The sequence below is a fragment of the Zootermopsis nevadensis genome, unplaced genomic scaffold (assembly GCF_977971745.1).
Source record: "Zootermopsis nevadensis isolate Lab colony 2312 unplaced genomic scaffold, Znev_1.0 Znev_ptg000006l, whole genome shotgun sequence".
Classification (NCBI taxonomy): Eukaryota; Metazoa; Arthropoda; class Insecta; order Blattodea; family Termopsidae; genus Zootermopsis; species Zootermopsis nevadensis.
In genome coordinates this window covers 12,691,298-12,716,524 of record NW_028259138.1, presented here as the reverse complement: position 1 = coordinate 12,716,524, position 25,227 = coordinate 12,691,298, and the positions used below count along the sequence as shown (strand labels likewise).

Here is a 25,227-nt window from a genome sequence, read left to right as displayed (position 1 = left end):
GGTGACAGTAAACAAACTTCCATTGCTTTCTTCCGCCCATTAAAGAGGACAAGTCTGTCAATAATGTTTGACTCGCCTACACGTCCAAATACAAGCTTCTGTCTGCCTGTGTGCTCAACAAACACTGACAGCCAATTGGCTGTTAATTAACAGACTCATGGGAACTTTTCTGACCTCTGGTCAGCTCACTTTCTGAACAGGGTGTGGCCTTTGTATCGGAAGTACCAAAGTGTGTTCTACCTTAATGGACGATGCATTCATCTATTAAGCGACGTTTTATCAACTACATTCGTATGACGTAGCACTGAAAGAGAATTTGTATCAGATATTAGGAACTTTTTATTCCGCGTGAGACAGATTAGAAAACAGAAAAGACTTTAAACATTGAGGAAGTTAAATTATACCTGACGGTTTATTAGTCATCTTCGATAAATCTAAAGAAAAATATAAAAATAACGAGAAAGCCGTGTTATTTTATATTACGAATAATCTCTTATAAGAAGTTGCATATTTTTTTGAAAATCTATTAGCACACCTCAGCATTTTACACGGCTGCCATGTTGGTTTACTTGTTGATAGGAAATTGAAATTTCTGATCCTTGAAGAAGCATAAGGGCGCTGTACTCTCTTACCGTCCACATTTTTCATGATCGAAACTGGTGAGATGGTCGATAGCCGGGATCGATCCCCGTCAGCGACGGGAACTCCGTTTCGTAAGTCTGTAAGGATTTCTATTTCCTCGTGGGTCATTTCTGAAAATATTCTTTGGCGTAGGATTTCCGCCCATTTATTTCCACAATATGAAGATGTCTATAATATTATTAAAGTTTTCATGTAATAATATTTTATATGAATTAGTGTCTCGTCATGTAATGTGAAATGCTTAAATGAGAAATTACACCAACGAATAAACGAACTAAAGACGTATTAAAATGACAAAGAAGTAATTTAATATAACAATTATTAAGCGGATGGATAATTTAATTAATATACACGTCAATAAATTTATAAATGTGCTACAAATTAATAAAAAAATAAATTGAGTAAATGAAAATAAATTAAATTTTGATTAAATTAAGAAATAGAAAAGTTACATAAATACAGAAACAAGGTCGAAAGTGAAATTGCACCCCTCACGCGTGAGGTGATATGACCCCTGGAGAAGGAAACCTTCTACAGGGCGGCTGGTAGTTGGTCTATACCAGTGGTATTCAACCTGGGGTACCCGAAGACATCTCAGGGGGTACGTGAAATTTAAAAAAATATATTATTTTATGATAAACACTGAAAAATCAGTAATGTAATTTATTTTATTTATTTTATATGTAGATTATATACTATGCATACCTTGAATTATACACCAACAGATTTGGGGGTACAAAGTTGAAGAGAAATTATATCTGGGGATACGCGAAGACATTTTAGGGGGTACCTGAAATTTAAAAAAATTTTTTTATGATAAACACTGAATAATAAGTACTGTAATTTATTTTAGATGTAGATTATATACTACGCATAACTTGAATTATACACCAACAACTTTGGGGGGTACAAAGTTGAAGAGAAATTATATCTGGGGGTACGCGAACATAAAAGGTTGAATACCACTGGTCTTTAGGTTACTTCTGACTGTAAGAGAGTCCACGCCAGCCTCAAAGTTTACCCCACCGTACTATCCGAACTTGACCGTCCAACTTTCATTACACTTCTCAAGCATTTATATATTTAAAATCGGCCACGACCGTTTCCTTCCCCGTCACCTATGACTGACCATTCAGTCGTACCTCATTCGGCGTTTGGCTAATGGCCACAACGTCGTAAAGTAACCGAAACGTCAAAGGGTCTCGGCCCACCTGTAGATAAACATTGCCCTATCCCATCGTAGCAACTGTTAACGATGCGCGCGTTGATTTGTGGGTAACGCTGAGGTACTGATAGGTATACGACGAAAGGAAGTTGTAGTCTGAGGGAAAAGAAGGGAATTTTAGCGTGGCACATGACAACGGCTGCCTGGTTTAATGCGCCATTATGTCAAACATCATGCAGAACGTGCTAAATTGGGTCCGAAACGGCTTCTTTCCCCCAATTAACTGCGCCATATTGTGTGGGCTGGCTCGTAACAGTTGGGGGCTACATGATACAGCTATCGTCAATACCGACTCATAACTCGTGACTCCCAGGTGACGTTAAATTGGCAGCCTGATTTACCGACAGTCGACACACTCGCAAATTACAAGAACGGACGCCCGCCCGCCGACAGTCATTTCCGAAATGCGTTCTTTGTTACATAGGCACAAAGCCATTGTTACAAAATCTGCCCAGAGTCAAGATAGGATCCTTGTGTTTCGTCTTATATTCCGAGACGTCGAATTTTAAGATTTAAACGTTGGTTAATTGAAATATTACGTAAAAACTTCCCCGGAATATTGGTACATTCTGTGAAGATTCATTGCTTTCAATAGCATAGGATGTTAAATCCGGGAATCAAGGGAATAAATAATGTTTTAAACTACATCATCAACTCTTTATATTATCTGTTAAGTGTTCTTTACGTTGTAGCGTAACCTTCCATGTCTATCGCGTTTATCCTAGGAGGTCATTGTTGAGAGACATATTTTAAGCAAGGCCATTGTTGGAAGGCGCATCGGATCACAAAAGTGGAACAATGCTATACAACAATGTTAGCCGAACACGTTATAATCTAATATATATGGTATTCAAATTTGGGACGTTCTGTAATAGATAGCCTGAGTGTACTAGGGATACATAACCTTACATTTCCGTCACAATATAGAAATTACTTTCGACTGTGTTTTGTGAGAAAGTATAATTTGATTGAAGGCCGTGTTATTGTTAATGGCTTAGAGTCCACGCCAGTTTGTGGCTTATTTGTTCTGTATCCTTGCTCTGAATGTAATGTGGACTGTTTTTGTCGAGAAAGTTTCACTAAACATCTGTTTCCAACTTCGTAATAATATTAACGTGAAACCCGTATTTTTGCTCTCACGAATTCGCCACTGACGTGTGACGAAATTGAATGGCATTCTGTAGTTTCTGAACTTTTAGGTCAGAAAGAAAACCCATCTTTACTGTTTGATCTCAGTTGAACTACGTGCACTTATAAACCATTTTTAAGTGGTTTGGTACTGTCATGCGTTACTTAACGCAGAGACAAATTTGTTTCTGGACTTTTTCTGACACACGACCAGCTCAACTACAGAATGTAAAGACACTTCCACTCATACACACTCATATTTCGGTGCGTATTAACCATTTAAAACCGAAGCTCGTCTAAAAAAGAGTTAGGAATTTAGTCTGTACCTCAAAGAAAACACACCACACGTAACCATTACAAAGATCGACTGGTTAAAGCTGTTTAAGGAGATAATCCTTTTTGCAGTGATAATTATGAGATGTCAAAACATACAAAATACATATTTTTACCACCGGGTTTTAAGTGATTAAAGGAATAGCTTGACTTTTATAGATTTACGTTCTCGTAGTCGAGTTCTCCAGCAGTACGGACTGCTTTATTTCCTCGCCACGTGACCGCCACACGTCACCAATTAGGCTCCCCCCCACCCCACAGATCCCTTGCCATGTGCGACCACATGTTCTCCGTGAGGGAAGCCCCCCTGAATCCTACCAGTGGCACGCTTTGGAGTCAACTTTATCCGTGGATGTCGTTGGAGTGGATATAAACACAAAGCACTTGTAGAGATACTCTTGCATGTACTTATGTGTGCCATCCCTGTAACGCGGAATTTCTAGAACGGATTTATAGTACTAGATTAGTAGATTTTAATGAGTAATTATGAATTGAACTAATTTATAACTTTGCTAACCGCGAATCGGTAAGTTTTCAAGTATATTTGCTTTGTGATTGTTTTATATCTAGTCAGGGTTTTCTACCAAATATCTGAAGGACTCGTTGTTTAAGAATTGCATTTTTATTACGAAACTCAGAATATTCTAATTTATAAAAACTATCAGAAATAAATCATCAACGATTTTAATGTAGGGAATGAGTGAAGTTACATCAGTTATTATATTTCATTGTAAGAGTGTGTTAATTTAATATGAAGTTTCTGTAACATATTTATTTTACTATTTAGAATTCCCAGCTGATTACTCGAGATGGGCATAATTTAATCCATGCCATAAATATTAATTAGTGTAGAGAAGTTTTTTTAGAGCTTATCTTCACATCCAGTTCTAAATAACTCTTGCTGCTTCAATTATATTGTTGTTGTTGTTTTGTACGTGCCATATCTGATTAATAATAATATATGAGCTTGTTCTAAATTTCAAATGAGTTGATTTGTTTGGGGTCGCTCTGACCAGTGAGAATAAATAAATACCTTCTTGAAATACGCCTTGAGCCATCTTTCGTAGAGTGCCATCAGACCATGACTAAAAGTACCCCACTTACACACGCACAGAGCGAAAGAACAATTGTATCGAGCAGACAACTTTTAATTAGCCGATTTCATTCTTAAACTTTTTTTTTAAGTCAGACATTTTATGTCAAAAAAACCTGATGTTACATCCTCGGTAGAAAAATTATCGTAGGACAAGGAAGCTGGATTATAAATTTACCACGAGATATCAATATTACTCTATCTCACCAGATAATCGTCTATTTTCCTCAGTTTCTCCAAACAAGTATCAGCGTAATATATCTACTTTGAAATAGGCCACTGTCAACCGCTTATAAATATTTATCTAGTCAGTTTTATTTATTACGTTACAATTTATTTTAATAATTGCTTTTTAAGCAGTGTCTTTAATTAACCTTGAGAATAAATCGATACTTTAAAATGTGCTGTGGCCGCATCCTTTCTAATCCTTACATATTGAGCTCTTATTGACGTATTCTTGCCTGTTTCGACTCTACACGCTGGTATTGCAACTGCGTTGTAAAATTATCAAAGCGAATTCGTTATGTACCTTAAATTGCAAACAGGATAATTTGAGTCGCCAGTCTTCGTGTGAAATAACATTACATGGACATGAAGGAGATTAAGGATAGAGGAAAAGGAATTATGACTGTTTGTGTGATGTCATGTAAGAACTGTTTTAGACAATACAACTTACATTGTACAACGGTACTCCATCATACAGAAAGGCTTTTTGAGTCTGAATTTATTGACGTTTCATTGTGGGAAAAATGTCTGGCCGCCATGTTTGATCTCATCGTAATGAGAATTTGATTGCTATCATATTTCCTTTCGAATGAATAGCGTATGTTGCCACAGACTACTTCGAAGCCATTGATTCCCCCCCCTCCCCCCTCCCCCCCTCCCCATAAGACGTAGCGTAAGTATTTCCTGTATTTTTACAAGCAATAATATGTTTTGGGTCATAAAATCAAGGGCATATGAGCGGGAGATATACGCATCAGGGGAATAAGAAACGCTTGCAGAATTTTGGTACGTAAACCTTCGAGAAAATACCATATGGGAGACCTAAAAGTGTACAGGGTAATACTGAAATTAATCTTAGAGCAGTTCTGTGTTAATGTGTAAAGTGGATTCAACCAGCTCAACTAACTCCATAAGTACAGTCCCTGAAAAAAAAACAAGTCACGCAATAAATCAATAAATTTCCCGTCTTTTATGAAAGCCGGAATTTCATTACCGTGTTCACAAAAGCCGTTTTCTGAATTTCATGAAATCAAATCTGCATTTTCTTGGGATAAATTTCTACACTCAGGTCTTCCAAGTTGTCTCTTTTATTTCAAGGTTTTCCGAACAAAAGTTCATACGCATTTCATATCTCTCTCCCATGCGTGCCACATGTCTGTCTCATCTCATCTTTTTTTTTAGTTTATTATCTTAATAATATTTGGTGAAGATTATTGTACACGACTTACGAAGTTCCTCCTGTTACTCCTTCCCTTTTGGGTCCAAATGCCTTTTCCACAGCATCATCTTTTCAAACCCCCCACAGTCTCCATTCGTTCTCATTGTGAGACAAAGTTTTCTAATCTAATCAGACGGAGAAGACTAAAGTTTTTCAACTGCGTGGTTATTACGAACGTTCCCTGAATTTAACCCCTGTATTTTTCTGTTGTCGTAATTCAGAAATATTTAAATTTGGTCACAGTTTCGGAGCATTCATGTTATTTTATACAGTTTGATGAGAAGCCATGAAAAAGTACGTGTCTGTCGATTACTTTTCATTGCATTTATTTCTAGACCAACAACAGCAAAAAGATCTTCTCTGTGATGGCTTATTTTATATTTCTGCTAATTAATATTTTAATTTCTAAAACCGGTAGAATTTTATTCGGGTGTTATTTATAAGGAACTTCACCACACAGCGAAAAGTTATGAAGTACCTAATCAGATTAGGAAGGAAATGATCAGACAAAAGTCAGCCTAGACGTACTTTGACGTAATATTTCGATGTTCTGATTGATAGTTTTAAGTTACCTACTAAAGGCTGAGATATAAATTGGTTATAGCTCGAGTTAAACTGCTTGCGGATTTGTTTGTTGGTTCTCGAGTTCCTTGACATCGCCGTTTTAACTGCTAAAGTTAAGTGTTATCGAATGTGGTTATTGTGAATTGTAAGAAATGAGGAGGTCGTGCCCTATTTCATGGTAATGTTCTGATGTTTGAGGAACTGAGAACATTTTGGGTCATCTCACCTCGTGGTCCATTAAGTATCTTGGAAGTGGATGCCTTCCAGATGCATTACCGCTGGCCTGCCTCATACCCGGTCGTTGAAATACCCTTCTCTATCGCCCCATTAGCTCTGCAGAAGGTCTGATTACACCCGGGGGTCGTTTATATTCTGCGATATTAATTATGAGTTCGGGGTAGAAGTGGAACCGGACGACTCCCGGAATCTTATTGAGGGGGCGGGTGAGAGAGAGAGAGAGAGAGAGAGAGAGGAGTTTTAAATGTAGTTTCGTACAACAGTGACTTATCTGTCACGACTCTTCGACGTCAGACAGAACAGCTACTCTGTGCCGTTAATATTACAAGTTCGTATTTTATATACCTTTAAGACTGCGATGGGGATATTACTGGGCGAGACGATAGGTTTCAATGTTCAGATATTACTCTATTAATTGTTGAGTGTTAAAAAAAGACTAGGTTGTTAATTTCATCATGTTCGTCCGTGAGTTCGCTGGTAAACTACCAGAAATATATCATCCAATCTCTGTATGGTGGACTATTACATTTTGTATTGTTTGATTAATTTATTGAATATCTTTATTGTTTAAGTAATCAGCTAGGACTATGGAGCAGAGTCTTTATTTATAAGCTGACAGTTGTTCAGTTGCTCAACAAATATCCGTAATTTTATGGGACACAAAAGTTTATCTCTTTTACGTACTATTTCCTGTCCTGTGATAGATGAAATTATTACACGACAGTCCACTTTAGGACTATAGTGTCAAGGTTTCGTTAATTTAATTTGTTTCAAAAACAATTTTATTAAGGCCTGATTCAACTATTACTTACGTCTGTGTGCAGTGTGTTGCCAAAGACACGTAGGTATTTTTTTTTTAGTGTTTTCGATCTGATGAGTGATTTCCGGGGCAAACAAAATTTCCTCACAATATCGTAGCTAATTTTAACCACAAATAAAAATGGTTTTCAATTCGTGAGCTACGTTATCTTGGACGAATAAGTAGTAAGTGTGTGTCTCTGTTTCTCTCCTTCCCTCTCATTCAACGATATTTGATCTATGATCTTGAAACAGCGATGTTAAACAGCCGAACAATAAACCAACCACAGACTTGTGGTATTTTTTTTTTCGGAATCTGTTTTGTAATCTGTCTAGTTATGGTTCATAAGAAATCATCCTATCCACTTCTGCACAAATTATTTTCTTTAAACCGGTTTATGTGCTCGTGTTTTAACTCAGGCGTTCTGTATAGTTCTATACCTTTGTGCTTCACCATGCATGTTACATGTCCAGATCATCTCTGCCTTAAATTTAAGACGCCTAATCTCACTTTGATGTCAAGGAAAATAAATATTCCAAATATTATCTGTGAAATAATTGTGTACTGCATGTAGCCTACATGGACTGAAGATAAATGTAATACAAAATACGGAGATAAATAAATCCTGGATGTCCGATGGAAGGATACACAAATAAATTTCGTCTAAAAACAGCTAAGTTTTGTGTTTTCGCGGTCAGGAAACTCCATGGTGAAAAATCACATAAAATGCATTCATGTTTTCACCTAAAACTTAACAGTAGTAATATGAAAGGAGATATTTGTACTACAGAACGAAATATGAATGACAGGATAATATTAAAATGGATTGGAGAGGAGAAAGATGACCATATAAATTGTTTTTTTCTGATCCTAAGAAGATAAAGAATGTAATAAGGGAGTGAAATGGGATTATTTGACTTCAATGGAGAATTTTGAGTGGTAGGACAGAAGCGATCCTTACCGCTTTCAGCATGGAGTGTCCTGAACAGCTGATATATCGCCGGACCGCACTGAGAATAGGATGTTATGTGCCAGGCTGTCAGCTAGGCAGTTAGACAATTTGTTTGTTTGTTAGTTATCTATGTTGGTTTTGTGGCTAGTAACCGCGTTTGGACTTGTGGGCTGATACCAAAGTTATGATGGCAGATAAGCCGCCACATTCAATTAGAGAAATAGAGAGAGTTTATTCCTACGAAAATTTGGTATGTATGTACCTATAAGCCCTCATGGCTTTATACCCCAGAAGACCAAAATCAACATATTCACCGCCTTAAGAACCTCGAATCTCGTGTAGTTTGATACTTACTGTTAGTTACTTTGTTAAGTTTTAAAGTATATAATTAATCGCCCAGTTTATTAGAGATTCTGTTACAGACTGTTTCACATACGTCATTGGTTTACTTTATTATTATTAGTGTTCTGTCTGACGACAGGTCCATATGAACAGGATCCTTCCATCCTTTTCTCGGACTGGGACCTGTTCATATACGTTCTTGGCAGATGATCCAGAAGTGGTTTGCCATTGCCTTCTTCTGTGTGTTGGAATGCCACGGAGAAACTGGGGAAGCCCCCGGAGGAAAACTCCGCGTTGCCTAGACCACGGCCTTGCCCAACACAAGCTATAAATTCGGGCACCGCCGGGAATCGAACCCGAGACCCCAGAATTACAAGGCCAGCGTTCTAACCGCTAGACCACCTCATCTTATTATTATTTAGTGTTCTGTCTGACGACAGGTCCATATGAACAGGATCCTTCCATCCTTTTCTCGGACTGGGACCTGTTCATATACGTTCTTGGCAGATGATCCAGAAGTGGTTTGCCATTGCCTTCTTCTGTGTGTGAATGGAGTAATTGTTGGGATGCCACGGAGGAAAACTCCGTGTTGCCTAGACCACGGCCTTGCCCAACACAAGTTATAAATTCGGGCACCGCCGGGAATCGAACCCGAGACCCCAGAATTACAAGGCCAGCGTTCTGACACGTCGGACACTGCCCTCAACTTAAGATGTGTACGTCACTCTAAGTCACTGCGTAGAATCTCACTGCCACAGTTGTCAACTGTCTTTGTTTTGTGATAAGATGACGTCTTCTGGGATGTAGCCCCGTGCAATCTTGCTTACTGGAGAACACAGTCATCATCTGCGTACTTGTCTCCATGAGAACCTGAAATCTCACTTGTTTTTGTCCAAAGATGTCGCACTAAGCAGTCTCAGAGTATTCCTTGAGACTTTTCGTTCTTTGGCATGAACAGGTATTTCTTACCGGAAGCGAAGAGTAAGGGGATGGGGGTTGGGAGGAGGAAATCGCGAAAAGCCACTGTTGCACTAAAGGACTTATTGTGTAACTTCCTGGCACGTGTCTTGTTGACTATTTAACTCGGTACAGGTGAAAGGCACGGACGTAGAGGGTGGAGGGGAGGAGATAATCATTTTTAAAGAAATTGTGGAACAAATACTTTTCGACGAAATCTTGAATCTTGGCGGTCTTTTTTTTCCCCCCGACCCTTTTGTGTTCTCTGTCTCGTCCTGTCTGTCTGTCCTCCGCGCGCTGTCGAAAGTGAAAATTTTTTTAACATTGAAATATCTGGAATCGAATTGTCGCTACTCAGGTCGCAATTATTATTTGTTTCTATATTTAAGTTAAGTTATTATGGTGTTTTATCCGTACTCTACACGTGACAGAAATACATGCGGCCTGCTTTAACATTCAGCGACTCTGAATTTTGTCAACGAAGTGTGTTTATGTGTGTCGTATCATTTTTAGAAAAAAAAACCTCGTTTATTTCCTTAAATTTCATTAACCAATTGATCTTCGTAATGGATATGTGTTTTGTTTTATAACAGCAACTTAATTAATTTCTAAATACTATTAGGTAATTAACGCCACGTTGGTCTAGCGGTTAGAACGCTGGCCTTGTAATCCTGGGTTCTCGGGTTCGATTCCCGGCGGTGCCCGAATTTATAACTTGTGTTGGGCAAGGCCGTGGTACAGGCATAACGGAGTTTTCCTCCGTGGCATCCCAACAATTACTCCATTCACACACAGAAGAAGGCAATGGCAAACCACTTCTGGATCATCTGCCAAGAACGTATATGAACAGGTCCCAGTCCGAGAAAAGGATGGAAGGATCCTGTTCATATGGACCTGTCGTCAGACAGAACACTACTACTACTAATAATAATAATTAGGTAATTGCAAAAAACACTTTTAATTTCGTCACGAGCATAAGTCTTATTTGATGTTTTGAGAGAACGGGACTTTGAAACTTATTCTAATGAGTTATGACGTACGTTTTGATTTAATTTAAGATTTTGAGTTTTTCATTCCCATATATATTCGTCTATCCGTACTTACGTGTAGTCCAATTTGTTTTCTGTTCGATAAAATAATCTATGGCTGTTTGTAAACATATTTCGAAATTTTATTAAAATCAAGTTAATCTAAGTTGTTTCCTCAGGTTAGTTGGTGAAACCGGAAGGCAGGTGCCTGATTTGTCTAATAATTTTAGCGTGGTTTTTTTTAACGACGAACGTCCAAAGTCCAGGTCGGTCTTCTCATAATTATGCCAGTTGTTTACATTATCATTTCTTTACAACTCTACTCTCACCTTGGAAACGTAACCCATAGAAACACATAGATATTATCTAGATCCTGCTTTATGTGTGTCTTTGCACAACGTTTATATTAATGCATAACTCGTAGGTAGTGTTTTTTCGTGTGCGTATAGCCTACTCCCTCTTCAAAGACACTGATGTTAGAGGTGCGTAAAAAAGTAAAGCTGTCCCACTATACGCCATGTAGGCGCTTGGACGGAGAGCGATATAGCTCCTACTCAATCTTGGCCTCGGAACTAGATAGGGGTGAGAGGTCAACATCACCCCCCAGTCACACTTTACCCCCGGGAAAGGACCCCGGTACCCGTTGGACAGAAGGCTGGGTGGGCCCCAGAGACGGTCTGGACGCAGAGGCTAGAGGAAAAATCCTGTACCCCCGTAGGGGATCGAACCCCGGTCGCAGACTACTGAAAGGCGTAGGCCAGATGTTAACTCGCAGGCAACTTTACATTAAGTTCAAATAGAAATTTATAACATAAAAATTAAAGATAAATAAATACTCATCTTGTGACAATAGCAGATATTAATCATGCTACTATCTATACTTTTTTTAGGCGAAGTAGGATTTAGCTTTTCTACACACGACTCTACAACCGAGACCAGAAAAAAGCCATTTTCTCTATTGGCGTATTTTACATACATTTAAGGAAAGCTTGGCGTATGAGATCAACATGTCCGTGTGTCCGTACACTCGTAGTAACGTTTGAACCAATTTTACGAGTTTTGGTACGGACTTTATTCCACTCGAATCCACAGCAACTTTGCACTTCTTAATTTTATATCATCTATAATACCAACATGGCGGCCTGACGATCTTCCCAGGCCTGAGTGATGTTATCACTCCTTAATGCAGGGTTTCGGTTTTTATTAAGCTTCGCAGACTTTGTCGGATTAGGTCAGTCAGTAATGCGATTGGCCAGGATCCAGTTCAGCCAACAGCCTCTCCAGTGGAGTACAGCATTGCTGAGGTCTATAATTTCTTTACGTTGGCTGTATTTCTTTTGTTTCTTGGAGATAAGTGTCTTAACGTAATTAGTCTAAGAAATTGTACCTGAGACCGAGTAGAATCCAAGGAATTAATTTCAAGACAGTCAAAAATCAAGTTTCAAATTGATATTATTCATGTTCAAACAAATCTTTTAGGCCTAAGTTACGTGTTTCTTCAAAAAATTTTATTTGCATTGCAAAAAACACACACGCCGCACTCATATTCTGTATATATATTTTTTTAAACGGGAAATAAATCATTTCGAATCTTTATCTGCTTCCTGCTTCATTCCTTTCCCGTCCACTTTATTTGTTCGTGCTACGTAGTACGTTATAGGAGAATAGCAGTGCCAGGTATCAGCCGTGATACGCATCACAACAATTTTTTTTCCAGATCCAAGCTTATTTGCATATCATAATCAACTAACAAAACAAAAATCAAAGTGGCCCTTACGTAATACAGATGTGTGTAGTGTACATTGGCCTACACATATCATACCAGGTATAAATTTCTTCAGAACTGTTTGTTCCGTTTAGCGTAAGAATATATTTACTAAATACGAAGAAGTGAATGTAGTATTTTTCATTTAAAATGTTATGCTATCATTAAATTAGTCCTGACACTTTTAATGTACGTAGTTCTCAAGTAACCGCCACGGTGGTCTAGCGGTTAGAACGCTGGCCTTGTAATCCTGGGGGTCTCGGGTTCGATTCCCGGCGGTGCCCGAATTTATAACTTGTGTTGGGTAAGGCCCGTGGTCTAGGCAACACGGAGTTTTCCTCCGTGGCATCCCAACAATTACTCCATTCACACACAGAAGAAGGCAATGGCAAACCACTTCTGGATCATCTGCCAAGAACGTATATGAACAGGTCCCAGTCCGAGAAAAGGATGGAAGGATCCTGTTCATATGGACCTGTCGTCAGACAGAACACTAAATAATAATAATAAGTTCTCAAGTACTGAAATCCGTTCGCCTTCATAGCCCGGTGCCCAGACACAGGCGAAACTCCACAGCAAGTGTGGGTCGTTGAACTAGCACCCGACCAGAATTCCCCAAAACAAATATTATCGTGCGCTTTGGATTCCTGAGACCGCTGTCTCCCCATTTGCTGCTAAGCGCCTCACTGCAAGCTCCTCAGGCCAAGAAATATGTGATTCTTCACGTTTCAAAGTCCACCGCTGCCATCCGACGTCGTATAAAGAAGTAATGTTGAACCAGGAAGCAAAGATGTTAGCACTTAACTGCGTTGCAAACCAGAACTTTTAGAGTTTCTTTCTCTACGTTTCCAGTGTCTGAATTCTATTGGTGCGGTGATGATCTGGATTAAGCTTTTTAACTGGTTTGCGTGCATTAATGGCCGCGGTACGTTCACTAATTTTATGGCATATTCAGCGTTAACGAAGCTCGAATAGATTACATCTCACTGTAGAAAATCATGGAAGGCCTTAGTTAAGATAGTTGGTCTCCAGATCGAGGGACGAATCTGTTACTCCAGAATACGTAACTCCACTGTGATGTTCTGTCTGAGAATAGATCCTGCGGACAAATGAATTACGCCCTCGTTATGCCATTATGACGTGGTTTTTAAGCATCTGAACAATCTACCCCTACAGTCTAAGTCTACTTTAGTTTTTCATATAAATTGTTTTGAAAAACAGCTAATGGATTCTTCGTAGCATAAAATATTCTTCTCAGTATTGATTACTTTTCTTTATGGAAACTCTTCTGTGTATGAAATTTATTTACAAATTTATATATGTATTTTTTTTATAGCCAAGATGGTTAAAAGTCAAATTAGATCAACATTACCACGTGAAGATTGACTTGTTTTCACTCAGGATTCGTATTCGGAAGTTTACCAACTAGATTCTCGACCTGAACACGTGTCTTTTATAATACAGTTCTATTATAAAATCGACCGTGAATGCTTTGTTCATGTTTATGGCTGTTTATAATTCACATTCATTTTACCATTGGACACTCGCAGGTAGGAATAAATGAAGATTTTGGAAATCTGGCGATTATTTGTTTGATTTGTAGGTTATATAATGACGTTGTTTCAATAACATAGATTAAACATTGTCCGGGGAAAATGGGACAACAATTTCGAATTGTGGACGGGTTAAAAATTTTTTAAAGTGCTTGGCGTGATCTACTTCGATGTAGTGTCCAAGTATTCGCGTTGAGAAATTGGGAAAATCCGATCGCCTGATCGACATTCCAACCCCTCGCCCTTATAAAATTCGATAATATAATGATTATTAGGAACTGGGAAAGTGTTCGACTTTCTGTATGTTCTTCCAGTAAAGTATTCCTCACTAGAACAGTGAAGATGCTTCACTGTTTCTTTTTTGTTGCGAAGGGCTCCCCCTCCCCCGTTTATTGTTTACCTGAACTGCTGCACACAGAAACAGCTGACTACAAGAGGAAGAGACGGCTACAGCTTGCTGGTGAGCCTACCTCTGCCTTAATGTGCAAGGGTTCTCCCAATCGCAGCTACTGCAAGACAGAAAATCTGTAAAGCCAATTATTTTAGACATGTCAACAAGTATCAATTCGGCTGTGAGCTGAGAGATTATGACGAAATTTAGCCCATGAGATCTTCATTAAAATTTTAGCAAAGAAAGTCGTGATTTTAAAGTCGACCTGCTAGTGTTTCAAGAGAAGTTATTCACATTTGCTTCTTTACGTTTTAAACTATATATTTCAGATTATGATTCTGACAAAATTTATAATAATTAACATATTGGTATGGAAATAATATTTTGAGCAGCGCCGATTCGCAGAATATAGCCTAGCCATGAATGTAGACTCGGGTAATGAGAATTGACGACCAGGGTTCGATTCCCGGTATGCGCTCTGACGTTTATCTTATTTGCCAATTTTGCTTTATAATTTACAATGAAGGCGTTAAATTAAACGTAAGCGGCGGGATTGATTCTTGTGTACGTAAAAAAATGCATTTAAAATAAAAATTGGTACCTAAACATATTATCTGTTTTCAAAGAAATTTCTGTTAAGTTTTGTCAGAATATTTGGTATAAAAGTAACTTGTGTCGGGCATGAGGTATATTTCGTATTTATAATTTTCAGGCCTGCGCGGTCTCTGTTTTCGGAAATTTTATTTTTTGGTTTTATGTATATTTTATCAGATATAAATAACATTTAATTTATTTATTTTGTTGCACGAGAATTTCTTGGCCTAGTGGAGGTGAATTCGTCGTTCGGGGTAAAGGCCTCCCGACCTAGGCTGGAGATAGTTTTGTGTCCGAGACATTCGAAAGTCCGTGCTTTACTCCACGGTCGTGTGTGTTTGTGTTCTGGGGTAGGGGGGGGGGGTTGGACCTGTGGGTTTGACGTCTGCCGGATGGCGGACGGCAAGGTGGTTGTGATGTATGTACACTTCCCCCACCACCAAGCAACCCCCCACAATATTAACATCCAATTATAAGAATAAAAACCAGGATGATCCCTCATTGGTTCACATGTTCTTAGCACGTGACTCTGGTGGACAAGAACAGTTGCAAAATAAGTCTTTTTTTGTGTATTTATAAAGTTGTTTTTCTTACAATTTTTTCTGAGAGGGTTGTACATTAAATTCTGTATGTCTCTGTCTCGCTCTGTGGTAACGGAAAGAACATTAATTCAGTTATGGGCGATTCTTTGCTTTGGATGCGTGAAGATGGTCAGTGCTCTGTCGAAGCGATAACAAAGTTGCACTAACAGCAAGCATCTGCCACCAAACTGACGGTGCAGTACCAAGTCACGACAGGCCCTTAGTTACCTTAAATATAATTGAAGGTACCGTAAATATATCGCAGAGATTCACACGAATCCTGGGGTCTGCCAGACTCTCGGTACGTTACCAGTCATCAGTCGTCTACAAAAGAACATTTCTTCGGAACCTCACATTCTCTGGGGGTTTCGATTTAAAAGTAATGTCCAAGACAGCTGTGCAGTGTTGTTGTTCTAAGTAACATTCGTACTTCAGCTCTCTTAACTACAGTGCTACAAAATATATGAACTTCGGCTATTTAGTACGTTGAACTTGATATCAGTGTTACAGGACTTTTTGAATATTATCACGTAATTTGTGACTATTGGAATATTTGTGTCTTTGTGGCAGTGGGTGGATTATCGTGTTCGGTGTTAACCAACTAGCAAAATATTCGGTTACTAATTCTGTGTTAACTCCTGTCATGACATCAAAACTACAGGTGAAGTTATATTAAATAAAATCTCGAACTTACGAATAAATTTTTTTCTACAAATGTAATTACGTAGAGATACGGACTGCGTCGAAGGAAATCTGGTCTGTTTTCGGGATAAATTTCTTGTGTATGTGGTAAGAAATCAGAACTTGTTAGGACATTGTGTTATATGTAAAATTTTGTGACGTACATCAGCTTTCTACAAAGAGACGATCATGGTACCGTAAAGTTATCATTATGACAATTCCTGCAATATTATTTTTAAGATATGTCGTCAATCCACACTGTTTGCATATTATTTCAAGACCAGCTATGAATGGATTATGCTAGGGGCGTGAAAAGTGATTTGGTACAAAGTTACCGAGCATTATTTAAGAGAAAAATATTAATACGTCGAAAAGGATAATTGAACTTGTAGTTTTATCTGGAATTAGTAAACGTCAGAACTAGTAGCATTTATGTTGAAGAAATCTGGTCAGGATATGCACTTTAAACATAATAAGGATCTCTCTTATGATAATATATGAGCTACATATTTCCAAATTAGGTAAAGTTTTGCTAAGAAGTGAGGTAGCGAAGAACTCTAAGATTGTTAGCACTTAGGAAATATATAAAACTATTTTTATATAAAAAGTGAAGAAACCATGAATTGTCGCTAATAAACAAGTGAGGAACTATTGCATTGTCAAATATTTAGAAATTAAAGGAACCAAAGTTTATCAATAATTAGGACTTAAAGAAGTCTTACGTACGGAGTGACGTAAGCAATGAAATATGCTACCAAGTTTATAGGAAAAATCATGTTTAGAAGTGTAAATAAATTACTTGATTGGCGGGGATCAACTAGTAACACTGCCACCATGAGAGGATGAAAACACGCCCTGAAGATGGACTTAGTGCGATGCGAAGGCGCGTCTTCGGGGGCTTCTGGTGCCATGGTCTTGCGACCTCTGCCACTGGATTGCCGCGTACCTGGAATTATTATACCGCCTCCTTCAGGACCATCTCTACAACACTACGTCTACAACAACCCTTCGGCTTCTGGAGACGAAATGTTCTCCCCAGGGCGCATCCTGACGCCGACGTCCATCGTCACAGGATATGCCGAAGATGAAGTGAGACTGTACTCTTCGCCCTTAGGTCTAGAGAACTTGAAGACACACGGCATCAGCCCAATGAGGATATCAGGAAGCAACGAGGACTTTACAACCTCGTCTCTTCTGTACCGACATCGAGAATCTTCCCCTTTGAGAAGTGATACAAAACGCTGTGTTGTTGACACTGATAATTTGGGGGATATAAAATCTGATATTAGCTCCCCGGTGAAAAGGCAAATTTCGGATTTTGGAACTCCTGACAACTACTCAGTCTCGACGCTTTACCGATACCGCGAATTGTCCCCCGTTACAACTACGGGTTATGACGGGAAACAGTACTCTAAGTGCCTCGTACTGGATGGTTCCGTCAGTGGTACCAATGGTTCGTATTCTATGAATAAAGAAGCAGACAAGGGAAGAGATTTGTACAGGCACCAAGACACGCTTTCTCAAGACAGGTACAAGGGGCTGTCCTTGTGTGATGTATCTGCCAACACGAGCAACGATAGATCTGGAAACAGTAACACGATGTACAAGGCAAGCAATCGACAGGACATAGTCTGGGACGCTTCAGTGTCTCCACCGGTTGGAAGTCTACTGAGTGTTCCGGGCTCCACCCAAACTTCCGGGCCGCTGAATCCGGGGCTACATCTCCAGAACCGTAGTCGGAGAGGTTCTTCAAGGTCCAGTGGTAGCAGGAGGGGCCACTTTGGGTGTCCGGGATCCGAACGGGCGACCTCCCCGACAGTTGTTAAGAAGAGACGCTTGGCAGCAAACGCCAGGGAACGCCGTCGTATGAACGGATTGAACGAGGCGTTCGATCGCCTCAGAGAAGTGATACCGTCGTTGGGTGAAGATCACAAACTTTCCAAGTTTGAAACTCTGCAAATGGCCCAGACGTATATTTCGGCACTCTGCGATTTGCTGGACCGCGGGAAACGGTGATAGGGGCGAAGGGAGACACAATAGACGCACTGAGTCAACAAGTGGGAAGCTTAGTTCACAGTGAGCCGACGAACGTCACATAGGAGTTGCGAAATTCTAGACGTCGTTTGTAAAATCTAACCACCAATCACTGGCGTAATGACGCGATCTGTGTTCCTGGCTGCCTATTGCTTAAGGCGACGTTCCAGTCTAAGGGACCTTGGCACGTGTTTACGTTCAGTACACACCAAACGCAAATAAAACATCGCAAATCATTTGATGGTTAATGTGTTTAGGCTTACATGCATTGCAGGACGGCACAGTATATGTGGCTGAGTCACTCTATTGTCAATTGTTATATTTATTTTAGAAGGTGTTAGTGATAAATCTGTGATCTCATGCATTTCTAGATCATATTTAATAGGCCAGTGTAATAACGAATAATAACTGTCATATGTCGGCATTTCAAATAGCCTAATTATTCTGATGTGCGTCTTATATTTTACTTTGTTACTGGGATATTTTTACGATTGGACCAATTAGATCCCGGGTCGCATCGTCAGAGATAATAAAGATGTCATTATCAGTTTATATAACGACGCTCTTTCAGGTACAGAATGAAATGTCATGGTGAATAGCAAAGGATTTACAAGGCGGCGGTCAATGCCCACTTAAAGGTACTGTACTGGAATTCGCCTGGAGAAATCGAGAAAAAGAACCTCGTGGTCGGTATCCGGGCCGAGATTAAGAGGCGATACATTTTGAACAAATCGTCCCGCCAAATTTGATAGAGTACGATGCTTTGTACTATATAATTAACTGTAATTTTTTATAATTATTTCAGTTTTTGTTGCGTTAGACCTCAATGTAGGACCAGAGCCCCTAGAAATGACTTCACAAGACTTCGGATTTCGGAAAACACTTCCCTGTAATATTTTCTAATGCTGTTAATAGGTTTCATGCCCCGAAGTGACGAAGGAATTATATTCTCATATTAAATATATTCGTGTGCTGTACAGACTTGCTGTAAAGATTCGCGTATTTCCGATTGACAGTCCCAATTTACATTTTCAAAACTTCGATTCACCTTTGGGTTTAAGGAAGAAGGGGTGTCTTGAGGCCCACATATAAGAAGTATGATTTATGTATGATGTATGCTGCGATCAAGTTAACAGTGATATTTCATATTCAGGATGTCTGTGGTTCGAACCAATCTTCGAAAACCGAATATCCTGACAGAGCTTTTTCATGGTTTGCTCAGTCAGTCCGGGCGAATATTAGGATAGTATCTTGAAGAAGACCTTGCCGATTCGTTCCTTATCCTTTCCAATTAGTCAATTGCTTTCACCATGATTTTTGGATGTACATTTAAAATAGCGTGTGTTAAATAAATCAGGAGCTAATAAATCGATTAATTTACGTGCAAATATTAAGTTCCTTATGGATAAAGCAAAGTTTTAAGTACTTTTTGGCTTCGTGGTATTTCTGTATGAGCTGTGTGTAATTGGTAAACAGCGAGTGTTTACCTCCCTAGTGATACGTTCCTGAAATAAATGTAAATGAAATCTTGGACTGTGTGTGATAAATATTTGTAGCCTAGGGGCTTCCAATGAATTGAATTTAATTATTTTCTCTTTTCGAAAATTTAACACTTTTCTACCTTTTGGGATTCGTGGTTGCGCGATCTCTGACGTAGTGCGTGGGTTAGTGTGATAACCAGGACGCAGATGACCGTCTTCTTTGACGGTGCGCCCTGATGATGAAGACAGTAAGCGCCTCTGAAATGCCGGAGAATTTTTTATTAGAGTACGAGGCCCAACATCAAAGAAGACGGTCATCTTTTCGTTGAGTTGTTAATACTCCCGTTTTGCATTCGGGAGATACTGTTTTTAGATCTCCGCTCTGTGCTCATTATTCTGGCTGGGTTTGTCTTTATTTTCCTCAGTTACTCCAGACTCGAGCTGGGACAGTACCTTAAATTAGCTCACTTACGCGTTCCAATCAGTCACACAAAAATCGGTCTATAATTTATTTATTTATTTTGTTTGAAGCTCTCAACTATTAACCCTCTCTCCAAGAGCATAATGAATTTCTATTTTATTTGGTCAACGAAGAAAATGTGTAACAAAGAATTTAAATCAGTTTTACGTCATTACATTTACCGTCCAGTTTTCATATAACATTTTGTTTTTGTTTTTAACTTCTCTGTTTGTGTTAAACTGCGTTTGCCTGATTATGAACTTCAAACTGTATTATCCTTTTCTTGAACTAGTATAGTTAGGACTTGTCGTGAAAGGCAACAGATATGCAGATAAATCCCTGAACGGTCGATTAATTTAAGTTTATCCAAAAATTAAACTTAATAAGAACTCCCAAGAGTTTATTACCGGTCAATACAAAACTCCACTGTTCATCCGATTCATGAAACAGTTAAGTAAACTTAAGACCTCTTGGTTTCGTCTGTTTATTAAGCTCTTAGAAATGTTAAAACCTTAAAAAAAATCACTTCTTATTAAAAGACACATCTTCCTTTGTCTTTACGTAACACTGGGGAGACAAATTCTATTGGATTCCGTAGACCCAGATGTTAAATATCTGTCAAAACATAGCACGGTCTACCGAAAGATCCATCCTTCGAAAAGTAGCGACTTTTAAAGTTTTTAAGATTTTTTTAAGACTTCTTAAAAACAGAATAGGGTTAAATTTCAAAACCAAAGAAAGTAGTAATATAATACCATCGCCAAAGACATTTAGGGAATACTTTAGTTTTGTTCGGTTCATGTTCACTGAAGCTGCCGTTCGAATACCTAGACGCTAATGCGCACTTCTCTGTGACAAAAAGTTTACTGAATCGTATATTCGTGCGCGTTTAAATTTACGCATAGAAATCAATTAGAATTTCAAAAACAAATTTTTTTTAAAATAATTCAGGAACTTTTTATGCCTGTAACTGATATGTAAGTTCTTCTTTAATGTCAACTTTCAAAATTGGATGCGCCTTAAATTTAGGCATTATAGTTGTATTGACCTATGATCCTCTCAGATGTCTTAACCAGTAATTCTAATTTGTTTCTCACACTCACGTTTTTAGATTTTTCCCTTTGTACTCCATAGATTTATTAACTTTGAAAATACTTAGTGAAGAGTACAAACAATAACATTTCCTGTTTTTTTTTTTTTTCAAATTGTCTGTTAACGCCTGTTTCCGAGCTTAGAATTTTCTAAGCGCACGCAATTAGCCACTTAAAAGCAGTCTGAGGATCTTGACTGCAGTGATTTTTTAAGAGCTCTTGAGAGACATCCAGACTCTTCAGCTGGACATCCCTGCTGCCTCTCACCTGTTGAGCCACCATTGTACTGCAGGAAACCCACTTGCAGACTTCCAATTCATTGCCAAACGATTATCCAAGTTTGCTGAGTCTTCACTATCAAACCGAGTATAATCAATAAGATTTTTGTGGGTTATTCAATCCTTCCAAACGATTGCTGGGATTCCCTATATTGTCCTCCCCAGTTCGTAATTTAAGTTAGTCTTTTCATTAGACTTTTTTTTTAAATCGTTGTTACGTCTATCAAAACTAAAACTTCTTGACGATGGTGAAGAGTCAATTGAATAAAAATTTACTTGGATATTATCCATCGTCTAGTAAAATATAAAACGTAAAACGAAGTTTCGGAGATGGGACTCTATCTCCCTCTAGAGCAGGGGTGCCAACCCGCGGCCCGCGGGCCGCATGTGGCCCGCCTTGAACATTTTTCCGGCCCGCGAGATTCATCACACTTTTACAAAATATATTTATTTTATAATGGCCAAAGTAGTGAAAACCAATGTATTAAAAAAATACATTATTTGTGCATCCATATATTAAAAAATTATCTGTCGAAATTATGAGAAAAAATTAACTTTGATTTTAAAATAATATTCTTGCGAATATATGACAGATATTGCCTGTTTTATTCATTATTATTATATTATCTATGTTTACATGTAAGAATAATAGTAAACACAATAATAATAACTCATTATGTTTCAATTTTTCACTCCAAAAAAATGTCTATAGTGTATCTAAATCTAATATGGGGATATATAATTTTATATGTGGCCCGCGGAGTTATGATGCATTTCCAAAGTGGCCCGAAAGATCATTTGGGTTGGCCACCCCTGGTCTAGAGGTTCCTAGACAGTTGGGCCCACTAGATAGAGCTAATCCCTATCTCCGGAGATGAGGATTAACCTGAAGACGGAGATAGAGTCCATTCTCCGAAACGTCGTTTTACATTTACTAGACGATGGATAATATCCAAGAAAATTGTTATTCAATCGTTGTTACGTCACTGAATAGAAAACCCGCTTATTTTCCACGTTATTTAATGTGATCATCTCACTCAATAACCTGTTCAGTTGTTAATGGGTCATTTAATAATGTGCGAGCCAACGACCTAAAATCAGATCGACAATTTTCGATTATTTCACTTCTCTTTCTTAGTTTCGAAGGTCGTAGCGTCGAATATGCCGAATGGCGAATGGAAAAGAGACACGGAAGTTAGAAGCCGCTGTCTTGAGGTATCATCCTGACATTTATTTGGAGCGACTGAGGAAGAACGTGTGAAACCTGACCCCCCCCCCCCCCCCCCGTGAAGGCTGGTTTTGAACCCTGAGTACAAAACTGTGGTGCTTCTAACCGTAATGGCCTCCGAACGAGCAGCTGGTAATGGGAACAAGGAATGAAAAATGGCGTTGGTCATAAGTTGCGTGCTGATGTTTTAATTACCTTGTGCGTGTGTGCGCGCTTGAATTACACCAACTCATCTGATTCCTTATGAAATTTCGGATCTAGCCACAGATAAAACGAACTACAATACGTGTCAGAATAGATTACTTCACTGAATGTCAATTTGGATTGTTATCTAATGAGGCATCAGGAGGTCCTGTTGTGGTGGTGGTGGGGGAAGATTCTTAGATTATAGGCCTACGTCTCAACAGGAACTGAAGAAATATCACGATATTATAACGGACTTATAAAAACGTACTTGAATTTTATGCCTGACAAAGAATAGCATTACGCTGATAGTGTCAACATTATGGCTAATGGTCTCATAAACATTAAGTCAGTAATTACTAATTCTTTTCCAAATCAAGATAACGTAGAAATGTGTATTGGAGACTTAGGTCACAGATGCGGGCAGTTCAGAAACGTTCCATCCATTTTTCGCCTAATGACAATTTAAATTCGCACTGTGAGCCTTATCTTTTTCAGAAAATCAAATTTCGTCTGCATATGACCTTTGCCGTCGACAATTGAATTTAGTCGACAAGATATAGCAGACCTATGGACCTCTCAACAACAAGTGGAACAGGAGAAATCCATTCAGTATTTTCGACGGGTTTTGTATGTATATTAAAGTAGGTACCATTTCTGTAAGAGAATAAAATTGATCAGTACCATTATCTTTTTTAACTTCTTAAAATAATTTTATTTATTTAGTGTTCTGTCTGACGACAGGTCCATATGAACAGGATCCTTCCATCCTTTTCTCGGACTGGGACCTGTTCATATACGTTCTTGGCAGATGATCCAGAAGTGGTTTGCCATTGCCTTCTTCTGTGTGTGAATGGAGTAATTGTTGGGATGCCACGGAGGAAAACTCCGTGTTGCCTAGACCACGGCCTTGCCCAACACAAGTTATAAATTCGGGCACCACCGGGAATCGAACCCGAGACCCCCAGGATTACAAGGCCAGCGTTCTAACCGCTAAAATAATACCGTGTTACAATACATTACGCCGTTTTATAGACTTTTTTCGCAGCGTTGTTTAAAATATTTCGAATCCCTCCAAGTGATGTATCACCGACAGCTACAGATATAAAGATAAGTCGAATGCCTAATGACTTAAGTAAGGAGACAAAAGAAAGCTGGTTCCTTCCGTTCTTTGCATACAAATGCATATGCAGTACTACCGGTAGCAGTGAGTGGAATTACGTTTTGCATTCATTTACTGGTCTAAGACACCTGGCGAAAATAACATTAAACTTCCTGTAAATTACAGACTGAAAAAAGTATTAGTTTAAATGGCATTAAAATCGAAGGCTTCGCGTGTTAGGTACTTGGACATACAAGTAAGACCTTTATTTTACGTCTGCTTTGCCACTTTAAATAATCATTTCTGTCACAAATAATATTATCCTCTCATTTCACTTAATCATCATCATAATCATCACTTCTGCAAGTGGCGGACCGGTTTTCAAAACAACTGCAAGTCGGATAGACGTAAAAATATTGTTACATCACGAATAGCTGCTGATTTTTGAACACTTATTGAACACACTCTATGGGAATACCGAAATACAGATTTATCATTTTAAGTCCTGTTGCTTAATTTGGACTGGAGACAGTTAACTCTTGACTGGGGTACTCAACGATATTTGTATGCTCGTCTGCACTTTTCTCCCAAACTGTTACAAAAATCGATCTAATTTAGTAGATTATTTACGTGTGTACACTAAATTGTTTTAAAAAAAATTAATTTTTACCCATATTTTCGTAATGTAACTTCAACATTGCATGAATGTAAAATCTATTTTTATCACAGCCCTAATCTTATATATAGACACTACTAATTTTAGGCTAACAAACATTCGTATAGGTTAATAACTTAAAATTCCCAGTTCTTGTTAGTATCAATAAATTTTACATAAATTATTTGTCAATATGTTGGACATAAGTCAGGTATAAGGAAAACAATTTTGTATCAATTTATTATAATTTTATATTTGTATCATTGTTTGTCTAAAACTTAAAAAAAAACTTATAAGTGGAACAAAAATGCAAAATTTCGTCCAGAACGCAGGTTATTAGGACATTACACCTAGGCCTGCGTAACGCAGATTTCTGTGCACAGTTACACTCTCTCGTGATGCTGTC

General features: G+C 38.5%; 2 protein-coding genes across 3 annotated transcripts in view; both read left to right on the top strand.

Moving 5' to 3' along the window:
* The window catches only part of LOC110837444 (lipase maturation factor 2), a 176,672-nt gene that overhangs the window by 3,113 nt on the left and 148,332 nt on the right, over nucleotides 1-25,227 (top strand). The window lies entirely within an intron of this gene.
* LOC110837446 (uncharacterized) lies at nucleotides 15,620-23,739 on the top strand. Its single transcript, XM_022079555.2, has one exon. It carries the CDS (start codon nucleotides 17,171-17,173, stop codon nucleotides 18,323-18,325), a length of 1,155 nt encoding a protein of 384 aa, XP_021935247.1. The 5' UTR covers nucleotides 15,620-17,170; the 3' UTR covers nucleotides 18,326-23,739.